At 44.1% G+C, this 19,529-nt stretch overlaps 1 protein-coding gene across 3 annotated transcripts in view; it reads left to right on the forward strand.

Annotated features, from left to right (window-relative positions):
* Positions 1 to 19,529, forward strand: part of EPHA8 (EPH receptor A8) — a 206,801-nt gene that overhangs the window by 163,635 nt on the left and 23,637 nt on the right. For all 3 annotated transcript variants that reach the window (XM_075605786.1, XM_075605784.1, XM_075605785.1), the window contains exons 5-8: positions 448 to 783; positions 2,696 to 2,820; positions 9,209 to 9,371; positions 19,123 to 19,219. In XM_075605786.1, coding sequence (XP_075461901.1) covers positions 448 to 783; positions 2,696 to 2,820; positions 9,209 to 9,371; positions 19,123 to 19,219 — 721 coding nt within the window. The remainder of the gene's footprint in view (positions 1 to 447; positions 784 to 2,695; positions 2,821 to 9,208; positions 9,372 to 19,122; positions 19,220 to 19,529) is intronic.

Below are 19,529 nucleotides of genomic sequence, written 5' to 3' on the forward strand. Positions count from 1 at the left end.
ATTGCACATTGTGCAATAAAATAAATACTGACGACACACATCTCATTGTCTAGAGATTCTTCTTGTTAAGGAATGAATAACTGATAACATTTACATATATAACCACATTGATTGGACTTGGTTGCCACCCTTGAGGTCAAATAGAGAAACCATTACTCTAGGGAAGGGCTCTCCTGCTGTTTATTACTTTGGCTACAAGTTTAAGTCATGGGAACCACACAAAATGAAATAATTTTTATAAACAGTAGTAGTATAATGCTGTACAGTATACAGGTTTTGTGGCGAGGATGGGAAGGAATGTAGTCTCTTCCGTAGCATGTAAGGTACTTCCTGTGGGATAATGTTATTCGGTCACCCTCTTGTGGAAGTTGACCTTGTATTATGCAATAAGATGATTGGGTTCTGTGTATCACAACTATTATTCAGAGGTTGTTGGTCTTCTTTCAGGTCCACCCTCTGCTCCGGTGAACCTGATCTCTAGTGTTAATGGCACTTCTGTGACTTTAGAGTGGAACACACCTATGGATACAGGCGGGCGCAGGGACATCGTTTACAATGTTATTTGCCGGCGCTGTGCTTGGGATGCGGGTCAATGTGAGCCCTGTGGGGGTGGGATTCGTTACTCCCCTCAACAGGTGAGCCTAGCAAAGACATCCCTCACGGTGGTAAATCTTCAGGCCCACATGAACTACACTTTCTGGGTGGAGACCGTCAATGGAGTGTCCGATTTCAGCCTGGAGCCACGGATGTTCTCCACCGTGAATATAACAACGAACCAGGCAGGTAGGAGCATAAGCAGTATTAGTGTGCTATTCCTTCTGTGGCTGCCAGTAATACAAAATAACTGTCACACCGACCTATGTCCATTCTCCAGTATATTTTCTATTTATCAACCAGTAAATCCTCTACTAGAGAACATAAAATATACTGACTGAAGTGTTTTGATACTAAATGGCATCATAGCTTTTTTTATTATACCCCAAATGGCAGTATTGTAGAGTATAAAGGAATTTTTATTTTCAATACAATGTCTAGCATGGATATTTTAAAAACTGTGTAAAATGCGTGTCATTCTTTAGGATTATGCTGGTTATTTCATTCAAGCAATAATATTTAAAGCCTTGACATGAACTTTCTGTTTTTTTTTCCGTTCTAGTGAAGCAAAACAGTTTAAGTCTTTCATTTATGGGGCAATTCTCTCATGGTCTCGTGTTACAGGAGAGCCCTTACTTCTCATCACAGTGTGAGCAACATTACACTTTTCTTCTGAGACTACACAGCAAGAGCCAGTAATGAGTTGACTAATATATAAAGTCCAGATCCCCATTGTTCTTCTCCTCATTTCCAGTACTCACTATTGGTCCTGCAACCTCCTGTCTATTACTAGCCCACCCAGTGAACTTTACTTGATTGCCTTTTTCTCTTGCTTCATAATCCGACTAGGTTTTGAACTCTGGTTCTCAGAGTTGCACATGTTCAGGACACATGTTTCATGCAATAAAAGTGTCTTTACCCTGGAGTTTACCATGTAAAATGATAGGCAGAGGCTCTCAAAACTAGAGATGGGCACATTTTTGGGGCGGATTTGGATCCGCAGCGAATTGTCCGGTTCCTTTCGTCCACGGATTTCCGCAGATCAATCTCAAAAAGAGTGATTCGCGTTTTGCGGAATTTTTATTATTATTTTATTTTTTTATTATTACCAATGCAGCCCGTGGACGGATTTGCAGAATCCAATCCACGGATTTCTGCAATCCATTGGCAGATTCGTAAGAATTCGCCAAAGGATTGCTGAATCCGCAGATTGGATTCTACAAATCCGTCCGCGGCCTGAATCCAATGGCGGATTTTGGTGAATCCGCGCGGATTAAAACTGGCCAAAAGCGTCCGAGGATTTTACACCGCAAAATGGATTTTGGGGGAGAAATGTGAGAAAATCCGGGAAACGGATTTGGGTGGATTCGCCCATCGCTACTCAACACCCTGGTGTTTTGTTCAAAACATGGTTTCATTAAGAAGCAGAAAATAGATTCCCTTTTCTTTGGGAGCAAACCCTTTCATGCGCACTGGGAGTGGCGTCTAGTGTGCCACACACTTTGCTAATTCTTGTGACAGTTCTCCGATTTATTGATTGTTCCAAAGCAGCATTTCTTAGACAAAATCAGGTGTTAACCTAGAAATGATATTGGATGAATAAATATTTAAAACAAAATTCAAGCAGACAGCCAATTTGTACCCAAGAACTAGTTTTGTGGTATGATTTAATAACCTATGGTACAAATGTAATTACTTGTATAAGATTTCTAGTTGACATGTGACTGTCACACAAATGTTATTAATGTTGCCCTTTGTTCCTGCTGAAAATATAAAGGCGGATGTATTCATGTCTCCCAGATTTAATTCTAGCATCAGAACCATCAAGGATGTTTCTCTTTTGATTCGGACACACTTTAACAGTCACGCCTGGTATTTAAATTTAAGAAGATGCTACAGTGAATGTAAAAAAGCTGGATAGGGAAAACTGTAACATACCACTTTTACCATAACAATATTACCTTATAATTATTATCTTTGAGACAGAAGTAAGGAAATAATAAGTTTATGCATCGCTTCTGATTTCTGCCATCACAAGGTATCATTGTTGAACTACTGCATGCACCTGTTTCACTATTGATGCCAGCTTGTTATTTGTCAGCCCCATCCCAGGTTGTAGTCATTCGTCAGGAGAATACCGGTCAGAACAGCATCAGTCTTATATGGCAAGAACCCGACCAGCCTAATGGGATCATCCTGGAGTACGAGATCAAATATTTTGAAAAGGTGACTGACCACCTGACAGCATAATCTGACCAACAGCTATTTCTTCCTCTTAAATTAACAACCCTCCCCCCTTATCATCAGAGGGTTAAACCTTGAATCTAATATTACAGACACCTTTAGCAAATTACCTAAGGTAGATATAATATTTTGATATACCTAAATGTCCATGGTCAGCTATCAACAATAAATACAGTAAGTGTACTGTATTATGTCCCAAAGAAATATTGGTCTTTGTTTCTTTTAAATGTAGCGCTCTTACCCCCCCCCCCTAAGTGAGATTGGGGTGGACAGGTGTTTCTGACTACTCCTCTCTGTGGTGCGGTATCTGTTTGGCAACCAGGAGGGCTGAGCTTCCGCCACGGGGAACCTGGGGTATGTGTATTATGAGTAACCCTGTACTCGGTGCAGCGCCTCCACCTGCGATGGTTCCCAGCAAAGCGGGAATTGTTCCTCGCAGGACACATACGAATAACCACATACACTGGATGGGAAATAGCAAAGGGCTTTACTGACCATACACGGCAACTTCAATAATACTTTCTTTGCATAACAGTCAACAGAATAACAGGTGTCCCTCTCTAGAGGAGACACTGACTACGGCGTCTCGCAGGATGCTCCCCCCCTACACTGGGTGATCCCACCCTGTGTCCAATAATCCCCACACAATGTCCCGCACTCTTTCAGAGAGAGGATATGTGTGACTGCGCAGTCACTGATGGCTAATAGGATCATTGGTGCTCTTGTTGATAAGGGGGTTACCTGCCGAGCACTCCAGTGCTCGGGCCTGCAAAGGGCTTCACAAAGGATCAGATGAGTTCCTGCACGACATCCAGGATCCACCGTCCGGAGAGATCCCACCAGGATGGCCTCTGCAGCCACAACAAAGATCTGCGCCCAAACTTTTGAACGGATGCGCAGCGTCTGCTGAGTCCGTAACTGACTCTATGAACTACGGTGATGCTTGCTGTACTATAGGCCGTCCCTACAGCACAGCAACCTTGAATGGCTTCAGGGGAAAACTCCTAGGGGCCTATGGGGTAGCCTATCCTATGCAGGTGGGTCCCTGACCCCCTGCACCCACACTACCTCTCCCGTACCACCCGAGTCCCCTCTTACTCACTCCTACCTATCCCTTCCAACCCCTGCAGCAACACACTGCAACCTCACACGATGCTCTCTTGTCAGCCCTCACAGCACTGACCGATGTGACCTGACAAGAATGCACCCACGAACCTAAGAGCAGAGTCCCTAACCTAGGGGCCATCCCTTATCACTTACCCACTAATCTGGTGGGGAATTGGGGCCTGTCTGGGACCTGTGGGACCTTATCTGGTGCAGGAGCCACTTGCTCACTGCACCCTTCCTCCCCCTTCTTGCTCCCAGCTCCAACTGCCGTTCTCAGTGTGCGAAATGTATCTTTTCCTCTCTGTGCAGGGAGATACTCCAGCCCTATTTGCTCCCTGTTGTCACGTGGGGTGCGCAGAGGCTCATGGGACTCGTAGTCCCTGCTTAGAGCCTTCCCTGGTAGGCTAGGGTTTCGCGGGCTCATCCCTGCGCATGCGCGAGCTGTTTGGGGTCCTCCCGGCGCCTGGCTCTCACTAGCCTCTTCCCTACTCTGCTCCGCGCATGCGCAATCGCGCAGCATGCGCGCGCACCCGCAATGGCGGCCCCCGCTAACCGGGTACGCCGCTGAGCCTCCTGCAGCTCGGCTCACTCCCTGCGCCTGCCCCCACCTTTGGGAACAGCCGGCGGGTCCGTCGCTGCCTCCGGCGGCACCCTCGACCACGCTGACCCTAAGGATGGGTTCTCTGGGAGCCGGAGAGCACCAAGGCTACACTCTCCCTTTGGTGACAAATCCAACGTCCCCGCTTGGGGAACGACATCACTAGACATAAGTTTACATAATGAAAATGCAGTGCATTATATGTACAACTTATCACCTTTGGCTGTACACAACAGGGTACAATGCAATTCACACAGGATAACCGAGGCCAGCTGAGACCATTTGTGGGGTGCCCCTAACTGATCAGGTGGGGGTTCCTCACTTTTGCGTTCGTGAGCCTCCCCCGGGAGAAGCTCTTGGTGAGCACTCTCGGGGGTAACAGTCACTGGTCCCGTACTACTTACTCCCCCTGGTGGAAGGAATAGCACAGTGTCTCTTGACTAGACCTTTACCTGGCCATCTGCGGCATGGATGCGGTAGGCCCGGAGGTCTTGAACTTTTCCTCGGTCCACCACATGGCGAATGAAATGCTCCATGTCGTGCTTAGAGGAGGCAAATTTCACTGGATCACTAACAACACAGTCCTTGTCCTTAAGTACTTGGGAGGCTTCCACTGGGAAGCGAGCAATTAGCAATGTCTCTGTACTCAAAGTCTCTGTTAAATCCAGCAGGGGGTAAAGGGTTAATACCTTACCACTGCGGTGATTCACCGTGGCCAACAGGTCCTCGGGGATGCAGTCCATTCCCACTTCGGCTGTCTTGGGACCTGTCCCCAACACTTCTGGGGAAGTCCACTCACTTTCTGGACACTCGGGAGCTTTGGATCCCAGTCTTTGGACCAATTGGGTTGCAGCGCATGGGCTCACACTCAGTTCAATCACAGTAATACTTATAGCAGCACTGGACATCATGATGGGGCTGTCTTTCCTCTTCACCTGGACGATAGGCGGTAGGTACTGGTCCACTCGCACCACTGGACAGCGGTCTTCTAAGAGGGACACCTCCACCAGGACACGATGCCGAGTGGAGCCAATCGCCCTGGTGGCCAGACTTAAGGAGCTACCGTGCTCCGCGGTCACCTGGAAGCTCACACCCGACACCCCTGGGGCAGTCAACTCACCCTTGTCGTTGTTAGGTACTGATCCCAAGCCTAGGACCGACGGTACCATCATCTTAGGCCGGACTGGCCGTAGTAGGGCACACGGGCCCACAGCAGGCGAGGCAAACGGCTCTTTGTCCTCAGCTTCACTTGTCATCTGTGGTTCCATCTGTGGTTCCAGCATTGGAACCGAATCTGGAACCGCGGTTAGGGCGCACGGGCCCTCTGTAGTTGAGGTAGGTTGGTTAGCGGCATCTTCCTCTGCGTGTTCCGTCGCACACAGCAGCACTGGTTTTAGGAACTGTGCCTCGCAGCAGGCACACTTGGGTCCTCAGCTCAATTCGCCATCTGGAAAATCACACTTGGGGCATAGGCACCTGACGTACCTTTTTCCTTCGACTTTCACTACCTGAACCCCTTGTGGTCGCTGATAGGGATCAAAGTTCATACCACCGGAGAGTTTAAGGTCTTTCTATAAGCACGGGCACAAAAGAAATGTTACATACAGTCCCTCTGCTGGCCAAACACCATACAACTGCGGATGTGGTTCATTGCATCCTTTACTGTCTTTAGTGGCGACAGCAGTTACTGATTGAGCATCCTTGTGCTGGCTCCCCCTGGTGGACTCAAGAGGCGGAGCACCTTCTTTCAAGGAGTGGTTCTGACTCTGTGCTGAGCCACTCTCAGTGCAGAGGCGGGGCTCTGGTTTTCACGCCCAACCTGGACAATACTCTGCAACAATTTCTTGCACAGTCCTGGTGCTCGCCTGACTTGGCGGGAGCCACCATCTTAGGGGTGACTCACTGCTTGAGGGAGCCTCCATTTTAATCACAGTCTCATCAATTACACTATGACTCTCTGCATAGATAGGGGGGTAGCCTTCTGGTTTTCCTGGCATTTCAGGGTAGATAACAGGACACCATACTTTAGTGAGGGTTCCTTGGAGCAATATTTTGGATGGGCCTCCTTCTCTTATTAAATCTTGTTCGGCCCTCACCAACACTGAGCACCACACTCCGTCTGCATCTACGCAGCGGCCTAAGACTTTTGCACCCCATAAGCCTGGGTACTGACCCAATATTAAGCAAATATCACAGGAGGGAGTGTCAGCAGGAACTCGTCCTACAGCAAGGGTTTGTGAGGGGGGGACTTGCCCCTGTAATGCCCATTCATACACTTCTTGGCAGGATGGCAATGAAAATGAGAACAACATAATTTATACTGAATTCGGGCACCCCTGGTCTGGATCTCAGCAGCACCTCCAAATGTAGCCCTCTTACCCCCCCCCCCACCCCCTAAGTGAGATTGGGGTGGACAGGTGTTTCTGACTACTCCTCTCTTTGTTGTGCAGTACCTGTTTGGCAACCAGGAGGGCTGAGCTTCCGCCACGGGGAACCTGGGGTATGTGTATTATGAGTAACCCGGTACTCAGTGCAGCACCTCCACCTGCGATGGTTCCCAGCAAAGCGGGAATTGTTCCTCGCAGGACACATACGAATAACCACATACATTGGATGGGAAATAGCAAAGGGCTTTACTGACCATAGACGGCAACTTCAATAATACTTTCTTTGCATAACAGTCAACAGAATAACAGGTGTCCCTCTCTAGAGGAGACACTGACTACGGCGTCTCGCCGGATGCTCCCCCCCCTACACTGGGTGATCCCAGCCCAAGTCCAATAATCCCCACACAATGTCCCGCACTCTTTCAGAGAGAGGATATGTGTGACTGCGCAGTCACTGGTGGCTAATAAGATCGTTGGTGCACTTGTTGATAAGGGGGTTACCTGCTGAGCACTCCAGTGCTCAGGCCTGCAACGGGCTTCACAAAGGATCAGACGAGTTCCTGCATGACATCCAGGATCCACCGTCCGGAGAGATCCCACCAGGATGGCCTCTGCATGCACAACGAAGATCTGCGCCCAACCATTTGAATGGATGCGCAGCGTCTGCTGAGTCCCTAACTGACTCTACGGTGATGCTCGCTGTACTATAGGCCATCCCTACAGCACAGCAACCTTGAATGGCTTCAGGGGAAAACTCCTAGGGGCCTACGGGGTATCCTATCCTATGCAGGTGGGTCCCTGACCCCCTGCACCCACACTACCTCTCCCGTACCACCCGAGTCCCCTCTTACTCACTTCTACCTAACCCTTCCAACCCCTGCAGCAACGCACTGCAACCTCACACGATGCTCTCTTGTCAGTCCTCACAGCACTGACCGCTGTGACCTGACAAGAATGCACCCACGAACCTAAGGGCAGAGTCCCTAACCTAGGGGCCGTCCCTTATCACTTACCCACTAATCTGGTGGGGAGTTGGGGCCTGTCTGGGACCTGTGGGACCTTACCTGGTGCAGGAGCCACTTGCTCACTGCACCCTTCCTCCCCCTTCTTGCTCCCAGCTCCAACTGCCATTCTCAGCGCGCGAAATGTATATTTTCCTCTCTGTGCAGGGAGATACTGCAGCCCTATTGGCTCCCTGGCGTCACGTGGGGTGCGCAGAGGCTCATGGGACTTGTAGTCCCTGCTTAGAGCCTTCCCTGGTAGGCTAGGGTTTCGCGGGCTCATCCCTGCGCATGCGCGAGCTGTTTGGAGTCCTCCCGGCACCTGGCTCTCACTAGCCTCTTCCCTACTCTGCTCCGCGCATGCGCAATCGCGCAGCATGCGCACGCACCCACAATGGCGGTCCCCGCTAACCGGGTACGCCGCAGAGCCTCCTGTAGCTCGCTCACTCCCTGCGCCAGCCCCCACCTTTGGGAACAGCCGGCGGGTCCGTCGCTGCCTCCGGCGGCACCCGCGACCGCGCTGACCCAAAGGAGGGGGTTTCTGGGAGCCGGAGAGCACCAATGCTACATAAAGGAGCAACCCAAGTGGGAAATGGGGGTGCCTCTATCTCTGTGCTATTTAAAGCTCCTGTGTCCCCTGGGCCAATAGGAAGTAGCACCGCGTGGCGTCACAGCAGGGTGCGGGAACTCTGAAAGGGGCCATTATGTGATTCCTGCTAAAGAGCCAGAGCGGTTCCCGGCACCCCCTACGGAGGTATTTCCAGAAGTAAGGAATCCCCAGACCTGAAATGAATGGGGTTCAGTTCTGGAGAACCCCCCCCGCCCCGTTTCAAAACAATATTAAAAAAAAACGTAAAAAATGTGTCTGCTTGGATTGCCTTTTTAAGTGTTTCTAAAGGGAACTGTGTTCTGTGTTCTGCTGTGATCACACAGTTATATGTTACTGCAAATACAACAATATATTGAGCTGTATTGCTGATCAAAACTTATTGAGAAAACAAGCTCTTTGAAATTCCATAGTTATCAGTTTCTGAGACAGGAGTGGAACTCAGTCACTATTATAACAGTTCCAGCTACACACATTAAAGAAATGGCCGAATATGAAAACTGGTCTCACATCTAATCATGGGGCACATTTTAGATCCAGTTAACACTGAGCTCAGTTCAGGGATGTCCTTGAAATGAATCATTCTGTTTTTGTCAAGTGTCTTAAGTTGAGGTGTCTGTAGATCTCTGTCAGCGTCCAATGAAGAGCCCTCCCTATTCTGTGCCTTCAGGATAAGGAGATGCAGAGTTATTCTACCCTCAAAGCCAAGGAAACCAAAGCTACCGTGTCTGGTCTCAAGCCCTCGACTCGCTATGTGTTCCAGGTTAGAGCCCGCACCTCGGCCGGCTGTGGAAGGTTTAGCCAGACGGTAGAGGTCGAAACTGGGAAAGCAAGTAAGTGAGAAGGGGGTAAAGGTTACTGACCAAAGAACATGGCACACAGCCATTGGTAATGGACTACAGGCTTTATTTATATGAAATAGTTACTTGGTCTCCAATCTTAATGGACTAAACATTTATGAATTTTAAATATTTACGGGTGGCAAAAAAATTGCAAAGATATGAGACCTCAACAAAAACAGCAAAGTAAATATCTAGCTGAGATAACATGACACCTATACTCACAATGTTGTAAAAAAATAAAAAAGCCTTTACCAATATTCGCAATAATAAATGTAAAAAAATCAAGAATTATTCATTTTTGACCCTGCAAATCGACAAATAGTCTTCACTCAAACATCTCACTGATTGTAAAATCTATATGTTATTTATAAAAACCCTTATTTAGAGTTTACAATATGTGGCTTTTTTTTTTTTCATTTTAATTTTAATACTAGTGTGCGTGAGTAGGGGGTCTCCGGAGCAGAACCGTGTTGTTTTCAGGTCTGGGGACCCCCTGCTTCCCGAGATACAGGCCCCGTTAGGGGGTGCCGGTATCTCCAGGCAATGTTTAAATGTCCCGCGTCATGTGACCGGGACATTTAAATGCATAAGAGATACTGGCACCCCATATCGGGGCCTGTATCTCGGGGTCTGTATCTCGGGGGTCCCCGGACCTGAAATTAATGTGGTTCTGCTCCGGAGACCCCTGCTCATGCACACATATTACATAGACACCTTGGGGTACACATCAGGGGGTATCTGTGGCACATAAGACATCCCTCAACAAAATAATTAACCTTATTATGGATGGAAAGAAATGAAGAGTCCAGAAATTGCTGTTGTCAAATCTTCACATTCGAGGAGTTTCCATTTAATTCTTAAGGTTACAAGTCTTGGCAAACTGCCAGAGTTGGGTTACTAGTATTTTGAGGCCCTGTGGACAATAGATGGGATTTTATCTTAAATGATCACATAGTAAAATACAAATATTTAAAAATGTTAGATAGTACAGATTAGTAGGGTGCACAATGACCCAATCCTACATGCACACACGTACCTTGATTCATGCTCAGACAGAGTCTCCAAACTGCCAAAGACTAGAGATGGGTGAATGTGAAATCGAGACGTCAATTCTTTGCAGTCTTTTTACTAAAATTCGACCTGCAGATGAATATTCGAGGGCGGTTTGGACAGTAACAAATGTGGACAGATGCTCCTGAAACAGCCATAATTTCCTGATTGTGCAAATGTCATAATATCCGTCGATACATTTTCATATTAAATTAGTTTGCAAATGGGATCAGAGTGCACATGCGCTGAGCTTCTCCCCCGTCCTCACTGTTCTTGTTCACATTGTGTGTGTGTGTGTGTGTGTGTGTGTGTGTGTGTGTGTGTGTGTGTGTGTGTGTGTGTGTGTGTGTGTGTGTGTGTGTGTGTGTGTGATTTGAGCAGGGTGCTGTGGGCTAGTGCTGAGTAGTATGGGTAGGAAGGCAGGTAGGGACCTTTAAGGACAGGCACAAAGTGAGACAGCAGGGAGAGAGAGCAAAGTGAGGTGAATAATATACAGATGTAGCAAGCGTTATTACACCCGCTGGCACGTTAGTTTTGCCCCTTTTCCGCATTAGCCTCGTCCATTTCTCGCACGCAGCGTCCATTGTCCACAGGGCAATGTAACTGTGTTTGGACCTCCAGGTAATATGTGCATGCAATCTTGACAGTTCCCCACATGGACAGACGCAGTACCAGGATAAAAGAACCTCAGAATGAAAGAAAACACATAGTGCAGACCAACACTAGACTAGTATATTAGTGCAAACATACACATATTTTACTCACCCTTTGGTAGTAAAAAACAGGCAATATAATAGGGGTAGCTGTAGGATTGAAGCCTCTCACTGCCGTATGGAAGCTGTACCCGGCAATCTTATGGAGCTGCAGACACTGTCTGGGAACCCTCCACATGTATCCTCTCCGTGCCGAAGTACAGCGAGGTATCAACCACGATTGCCGGGTACAGCTTCCTTACGACAGTGAGAGGCTTCAATCCTACAGCTACCCCTATTATATTGCCTGTTTTTTACTACCAAAGTGTGAGTAAAATATGTGTACAGTATGTTTGCACTAATATATTAGTCTAGTGTTGGTCTGCACTATGTGTTTTCTTTCATTCTGAGGTTCTTTTATCCTGGGACTGTGTCTGTCCATGTGGGGGAACTGTCAAGATTGCATGCACATATTACCTGGAGGTCCAAACACCATAACAACATCCAAGAGCTACACAACCATTTAATGGTTAATTGCACGAATACTGCTGTCTTATAGTAAGTGAACATCTATAAGAGCCAAGTTTAACTCATTAGTATCCAGATTGTCAACACAGTGTACACGATTATTGCCTTCTCCTTTTGGGGGTTGATCCTGCTCCTTCTGGATCTTGGAGGAGAAAATGCTGTATTAGAGGACTTAAGGAAACAAGTCCTCCCCGGTGGTTTTGAGCAAATTTCATCCCATTTCTATCACATTGCACTATTTAACTTTTTCTACTTTTATACATCTATTTGATTTGTGTGGGAGCGCCGTACCAAATTCTTTTTTGGTGTATGGTATTTCTTAGTTGACAGGAAACAGGGTGTTGGCCCTTTAACTGGACAAACCAAACAGAAACCTAACTCCCGCTGGTACTGTAATTAATGTATAGGCCGGGTGTATAGCTAACTTAACACCCCAGTTCCTCTACCTTGGAGCTGCGGTGAAACAACATGCAGTAAAGCATCCTTAACAGAAAATGTTCCAGTTTCTTGGGGCCCGGTTTACAGGCTGTTTCTCCAAGCACTGGGATACCTTTAAACCGGGTCTTCACAAGCATACCTTCAAACAGGGTCACCCACTCTTCCTGACCCTGGGAGTGCACTCTGTTCCCTCTGGATTTTAAAAGGTTCTTAATTGCAACACCTGGCTTACACAAAAATCTGGCCTAGATGTCCCTCGAGCTGGGACTCGGCCACATATCCTCCCCCCAGCTCAACATCTTGGGGTTGAGCGACTGTTGCCGAGAGGCAGTGGCTCGGGTAGCGACATAGAGAGCCACCTATCCCCCACCTGGGAAATGGTAACCCAGCTGGTGGATATCAATCCCATGACTGAACTGTTGATGAATCTTCAGCTTCATCCATGACCATAACTTAAATCTCAATTTCCTTAGATTTATCAGGTATATCCTTAACTTTTTCTTTGACCTCTTTCTCTTCTGTGTTCTTCTCCGACATTTCTCCTTCAGCGTTTTTCACTGTTTGTGTTCTCTGTATGTTTAAGCATACTACGAAGTCCTCCACTGCCTAGGAATAGTTTTCTTACTCCACACAGACTCCTTCCAGTTTTAGATGAGTTTTTGAGCCACTTTTTCAGTCTTGGCAGGCAATTCCACATCAATCGTCTTTTCAACATCTTCACATTTGTCTGCAGGCCTCTCTTCCATCACTTCTGAAGGATCTACTGCTGCTTTCTTTTCTTCAAGCTTTTCTTTATCCCCTTCTTCCTTTTCCAGCTCTGACTGTCGCTTTAATGTACTCTTGAAGATTCTCCATCTCACAGATGAAACTCTGTAGAGTCCTTTCAAGCTCATCTCTTTCACTATGAAGTAGTTCATACTTTTTTTCATTTTCTTGGAGCTCTTCCATTAGAGGAGACACCTTTTCTTTTACAGCTGTTTGGTCTCTTATTTTTAATGGAATGCTTCCAGCATAATCTGCAATCTGTCTTTTTAAGTCATCAATTAGCTGCCTCCGTTTGAGCTCTTCCTGGGTTGTCCTTAATACATCCCGGGCTTCATGTTTATCAGCCTGCTCTTGAAGAATGTCGACTAGATTGAGCGGACACATTGTTCACTTGCTCTTTGAGATTGTCCCTCTCTACTTCCCTAGACTTTTGCACCTCATCTATTTCCTTAGTAAGAACTGTGAATTCTTCTTGTAAAGTATCAAATTGTAGGTTAACCAGATTCTTCTTTCTCTTGGTTGTTCAGAGAGCAGATTGGGTGACTTTCAGTTGCTCCTGAAGTTTCTCAGTTTCTGAAACACATCTGCTTAGCTTGGAAGAGTAAGACTCTCTCATGAAGAAAATGTTCTTTATCTTCTATCACCTCCTCTAGTTCTTGAATTTTTGATGGAAAGCTTTATTTTTCCAATGTCCACAATGCCCTTGAGTTGTTACACTTATTGGAATAGATCTTCAGCTTCGCTTTGTTTCGGGGTCATTTTGTCAGCTGTAAATACAGTATGCATTTGTCCTGAAGTTCACCATGCAAGATTTTCAGTTATAAGCACTTTTATTCAACTTGTTGAAACTTTAACTGTGCATTTGTCACATCTTCAGTCAACTTTTCAATTTGCTCAGGTAGCTCTTGTAGTTTATGCTCTTTTTTGCTTACTATAGTTGCAGATTGTTCTCTCTCATTCTCTAACAAATGTAGTTCTTCTGAAGTCTTGTACACCTGTTTTTTCAAGTATTCAAGTTCACTTGGCAAATATTTTCATTCTGATAAGGAAACCACTTCCTTCTGCAAATCATGTTCTTATTGCAGCCCTTTGCCAAGTTGCTTTGAGTAATCAGCGATCTTCTTTTCCAATTCCACATCAGATAGTAAGTCTTTGGGAAGTTTCCCAGCCATGAGGCCATTAAGTTTCATTATCTCATTGAAAGCATATTGCGATTCTTTCTGCAAATCGTTTTGCACTTTTCTGTAGTTTGTCTTTGAAAGTTCCTAGATTTTTTGCTTAAAGCAGCAGTTCAAGCTGCCGTTTTTAAAAATGATATATATATTTTTTTCATTCAATATGTGCATCAATACAATCTACACACTGACAAGTGATTAGCTAAGTTGCAGATCGATCCGTTCTCCTGTGATCGACCGGCGAAGATTAGGCTCAGGGGTTCGCTAAGTGGCTGTCAGTGCAGCAGAAGAGGACCAAAGATGCAAAGTTCTGTGGGGAAGAACATGTGACCAGGCAGTCACTAGATACAATTGGTACACTACTAGTGAGAGGGCAGGGCTCAAAAGGGGTGTGCCAAAGCCGTTCTCAGAAGAGGTTGGGGATGTGACTTTGTAATTGGTTGCTAAAGGAACAAAAAATGCTTGTTACATTATAATAAGGGCTCAACAAATGTATTCGCCCAGGTGGTTCAGTCAAAATGACTGAGCTGCTGATTGACCCACCGGTGCTGGAGCAGGGATATCCTCAAGACCTGACCTGTTGGGGTTCCCTGAATACTGGAGTTGGGAAACCCTGAACTAGAGAGAAAGAATGCAAAAAACTAAATGTGTGTACATTTATCCTCCTTTAAATGAATGAACATTGTATTATTATTATTATTATTATTATTATTATTATTATTATTATTATTATTATTATTATACTGCTATATAATATAGTAGACAATAGACACAAACAGTACAGTAGAGCTCAGGCCACTGAGGCCCCAGTTCAGGGAGTGGAGAAAGATAGGGGTCAGTCCAGTCACATTTAATACTTCTACTAGTTTTATTAAGTAAGTATACGCACTAATACAGTAGTACAGCAGCAGCTTCCGCCACCCAGTAAGTAACCCAAGCCAAGCCAAAACCAAGAACATAAAGGCTCAGACCTGAGGCTGCACCCCTATTTATACTCCTTTACAAAATGAATTTTAACAAATTTGCTTGTGAATGTCCAGCGATAGAGAAATATAAAAAATAATGCACATTTTTGAGACTGAGCCTTAAATATCCGTGGCTGAAACGAACGGGCGACTTTGTGGCGGATCACAGCGAATAATTCGCTCATCTCTACCACTGAGACTGTGGTCAAAAAGTGAACTTTAATAAAAGATTGCCCACTGATGAGCAAACTAAAAAAAGAAGGAAAGTGACCATTATTTGTTGTGGTCAATTTCTTAATTTCCCACTTTTGTGTGTTTTTTCAGCCATATGTGGCATATCTGAGAGTCTATACATGTTCAGAGATTTAGCCTAATGCCTTTAGTTCATCGCATGATTCACAAAAATGAGGCTGCGCTCGTCTGTTCTCCTCTGGTTGGCTTCTTCCTCCCGCTGCTCCTCCAATCTCCGGTGATCAGCTGGGCAATTACCGTCCAAAAAACATACAAAGTAGGAGCGCAGAGAGGACAAGATGTTAGGCAAACAATCCACTTTTAATAGCACATATTACATACATAGAATTACAATCAAGTGCTCCTGCATGTGCGTTGGGGACCTCACACCGATCCGACGCTGCCACTGCACAGACTACCTTCCTAGTACACTACGGATCACCGCCGGAAACAGGAAACCGGAAGCGAACCCGGTGAGTGACTGAAGGTTAGGCGGGCAGTCTCGCGAGAGTGCCGAGCTTAGCTCAGGCTGAGCACTCAATACGTGAGGCCTACAGAACCGTCTAGGTTAGAGGTACTCCCAACGACCAGGTATCACACCAAACTTGGACGTGTGACCCTTGCAAACCCTCTACGTGTTTCGGGCTGAATTAGCGCTTCATCAGGAGGTGAAAGGGCATGTCGGGAGGTAGCCTTATATAGGCTAACACCCCCTAATTACCCTTAATGCTTTAAACATATATGACCATATTAAAAGCATACACCAATGGTAAAATGACCACAACGACCCCTAAAACATTTATCACACCCCTAATAAAAGTATATAAAAAAATACCAAGAAATACACATACCCACATTTGTAAACATACATATTTGTGAAGATATATAAATATTCTATTTTAACATCAAACATATGTATTTCATATAAAACCATCTTTATCCTTAATAATTCAAACCTTGCTATCTTTACTCCTTATAATCATCTAAACTATATGGTTGTCCTCAAAATACCTCTTACCCTTCACCACATCATTATATATCATATTGTAAAACACCATATGATTGACAAATATTATTCCACCTTTATGTTATGATTTTTAAATCCCTAAATACCTTATTAGATCAGAATGTTTTCTTTCTTATTATTATTAATAATCTTCTTATAGTTTTATATTATTTTATTTTTTGTAGTTACAACATTTTAAAAACATTTTTAAAAATTTCAAATGATTAAAATATATTAAAATGTTAAAAAATATATTAAAAAATATATAAAATATATAAACACCCCTGAAAATTCAGTTATCTAAGAAAGGGGTTAAGCTCTATCATATCGTTTAATACACCTGGTATTTTACTTTTCAGTGTATAGATCCAAAACTGTTCTCTCTGTAATAATTTTAGTTCCCTGTCAACTTTCCTAATATCTTTTAATACCACCTCAAGGCCTCTAAACCTTAACCCTTCAGTTTCTCCGTTGTGGTATTCCAAAAAAATGGTGTGCTAGATTGTGTATTTTCTGTCCCTTTTCTATATTGCGTTTGGCATTTTTGATACCATTTACATGTTCGCCAATTCGCACCTTTAAAGGTCGAATTGTTTTCCCTATATAGCACTTCTTACATGGGCAATTAATAGCATAAATTATACATTTTGTTTGGCATGTAATAAATTGCCCTGTATTAGGGTCTATAAAGATCTTATCTTGGGACATATATTTACACATGACGCATTTCCCACAGCGGTAATTCCCAATTGGTTTCTTTAAAAAGTTCCCATTATTCTCAGTTGAAATATTAGATCTTTTTAAAGCACTGAGTGCCAAAATACTCTTTAATTTTTTTGCCTTTCTAAAAACTACCTTAGGTCTGTCAGTTAGATTAGTCTTTAAAATGGGGTCCATTAGTAGTACATTCCAGTGTTTATAAATTATTTTTCGTATTTTGGATTCCTGTTTACAGAAATCTGCAATAAACATTGGTGTTTGGTTATCGTCACTGGGTGTAGTCCTAATTTTTGGCCTTAGCAACGTGTTCCTGGGTCTAAGTTTACTTCTTGTTAAGGAATTTTCTATCACCTCTGCATTATAACCTTTATCTAGGAATCTCTGTCTTGAAACCTCAGATTGATCATCACAGTCCCTAGGCTCAGAGCAATTCCTTCGAATCCTTAGGAATTGCCCATAAGGTATATTGTTGAGCCATTTGGCTGAATGATTGCTCGTATAATCTAAATACGAATTGGCATCAACTTTTTTGGAAAATGTTTTAGTGACAATGCGATGATCAACTGCTTTTAAATTCAAATCCAGAAAATTAATTTCCACAGAGTCAATCTCCCCACTTAGAACTATATTTTGATCATTCCCATTGAGAAATATAATAAATTTCTCCAATAGCTCTTTGGGTCCAGACCAGATGATTAGGATGTCATCTATATATCTACCATAATAGATCAGATGTTGACGAAATCCATTGTCTTCCCACACAAATTCCTCTTCCCAAAGACCCATAAACAACCCCGCATACAGTAGTTGGGGGCAAAGCGGGTACCCATCGCTGTACCATTGGTTTGTATAAAATATTCACCCTCAAAAAGGAAATAATTATGTTTTAAAATGAATAAAATGCTGTCCAAAATAAACCCCTGTTGTACATTAGACATGGTATTCTGTTGGTGCAAAAAATGGGCTACTGCCTTGATCCTCAAACTATGTTTGATACAGGTGTATAATGAACTAACATCCAATGAAACCCAAATAAACTGATCCTCCCAAACAATATTGTTTAAAGAATTGAGCACTTCATACTATCCCTAATGTATGATGGAAGTGCAGAGGTCATAGGGGCTAGGAATGTGTCCACATACCGTGACAAAATGGCAGTGATAAAGTTAATGCCGGGCACAATAGGGCGACCCGGAGGATTGATCAGGGTTTTATGGATAGTATAGGCACACGAGGATGTTGATTATAAACAAAGCTAAACTCCTTGGTATTCAGTATACCCCTCGTTTTGGCATCAGTTAGAAATACTGCTAATAATTCCAAATATTCATTAGTGGGGTCCACTTCTAACTTATGATATGATATTCCATCATTAAGGAGTCGGTATGCCTCACCCAAATAATCTGCCCGATTTTGCAGGACTGTACCCCCCTCTATCTGCTTGGCGGATGATTAATTGCAATTCTTTTTCCACTAGCTTACCAAAGAGCTCTATATAGGGTCCTTTGGACTCATAGGGGTAAAAAATGGATTTTGGTTTTAGACCTGTGTGTATAATACTTTTACTTAGGTTACTTTCATCATAAAGATTCAAAAGGTTTTGGTAAGTGCTATCAGAGTCCAATGAACTACCATCTACAGATATTTGGGAATGGAATTCATTAGCAAAAATATTAGAAACATTCCCAACCATGTCAGTGGTCTCAAATAGGTCAATCCATTCACTCACTCCATTACTGTTAGATAATGGAATATCTTCCTGGATCAACCCCAACTCGGAATGAACTAAGGGAGACTCTTCCCCATCAATATTAGTCCTATTTTCACAGGGTACTCTGATTTTAGCATAATGCCTCCATAGTGTAATTTTCCTCAAAAATGTTTGCAAGTCAACATACAAACTAAACTCATTGGGCTTATTAATTACTGGTGAGCAAACTAAAGAAGAAGGAAAGTGACCATTATTTGTTGTGGTCAATTTCTTAATTTCCCACTTTTGTGTGTTTTTGAAGCCATATGTGGCATATCTGAGAGTTTATACATGTTCAGAGATTTAGCCTAATGCCTTTAGTTCATCTCTTGATTAATGACCTTGATAGGACCGGGCCCTGCAGTGTTCAGTGGTTATTGTTAATTAAATCATGTCCTAAGTATTGTGTTTTTTTTCTGCAGTGGCTCTTCGATACGACACCATGACAATTGTGTGGATCTGCCTTGCTTTGATAACAGGCCTGGTTATTCTGCTGACTGCTCTCATCTGCAAGAAAAGGTAACACAGGAGTTTTATTTTGTAATAGTATCTGATTATTTCCCAAAACTAAACTTTGTAAGACAGTAGAAACTTGGCACGTTGGTATATATCTATGTCTTCTTCACTCACTTCAGGTGATTTATCTTGTTTCGATTAAGTCCCCAAATAATAACACCGCTCCTGTGTCTGAAGCTGGCAGCAATAATAGTTTTATATTACGTACAGAGCTACATTCTCAATCAGCTACTGTATACGCTATATATCTTCTTTTTGTGATGTGTATGGAATGATTAGGTTGCAACAGAGACGAAGAGCTGTGTTTAATAGC

Source organism: Ascaphus truei, chromosome 6, assembly GCF_040206685.1.
Source record: "Ascaphus truei isolate aAscTru1 chromosome 6, aAscTru1.hap1, whole genome shotgun sequence".
Lineage (NCBI taxonomy): Eukaryota > Metazoa > Chordata > Amphibia > Anura > Ascaphidae > Ascaphus > Ascaphus truei.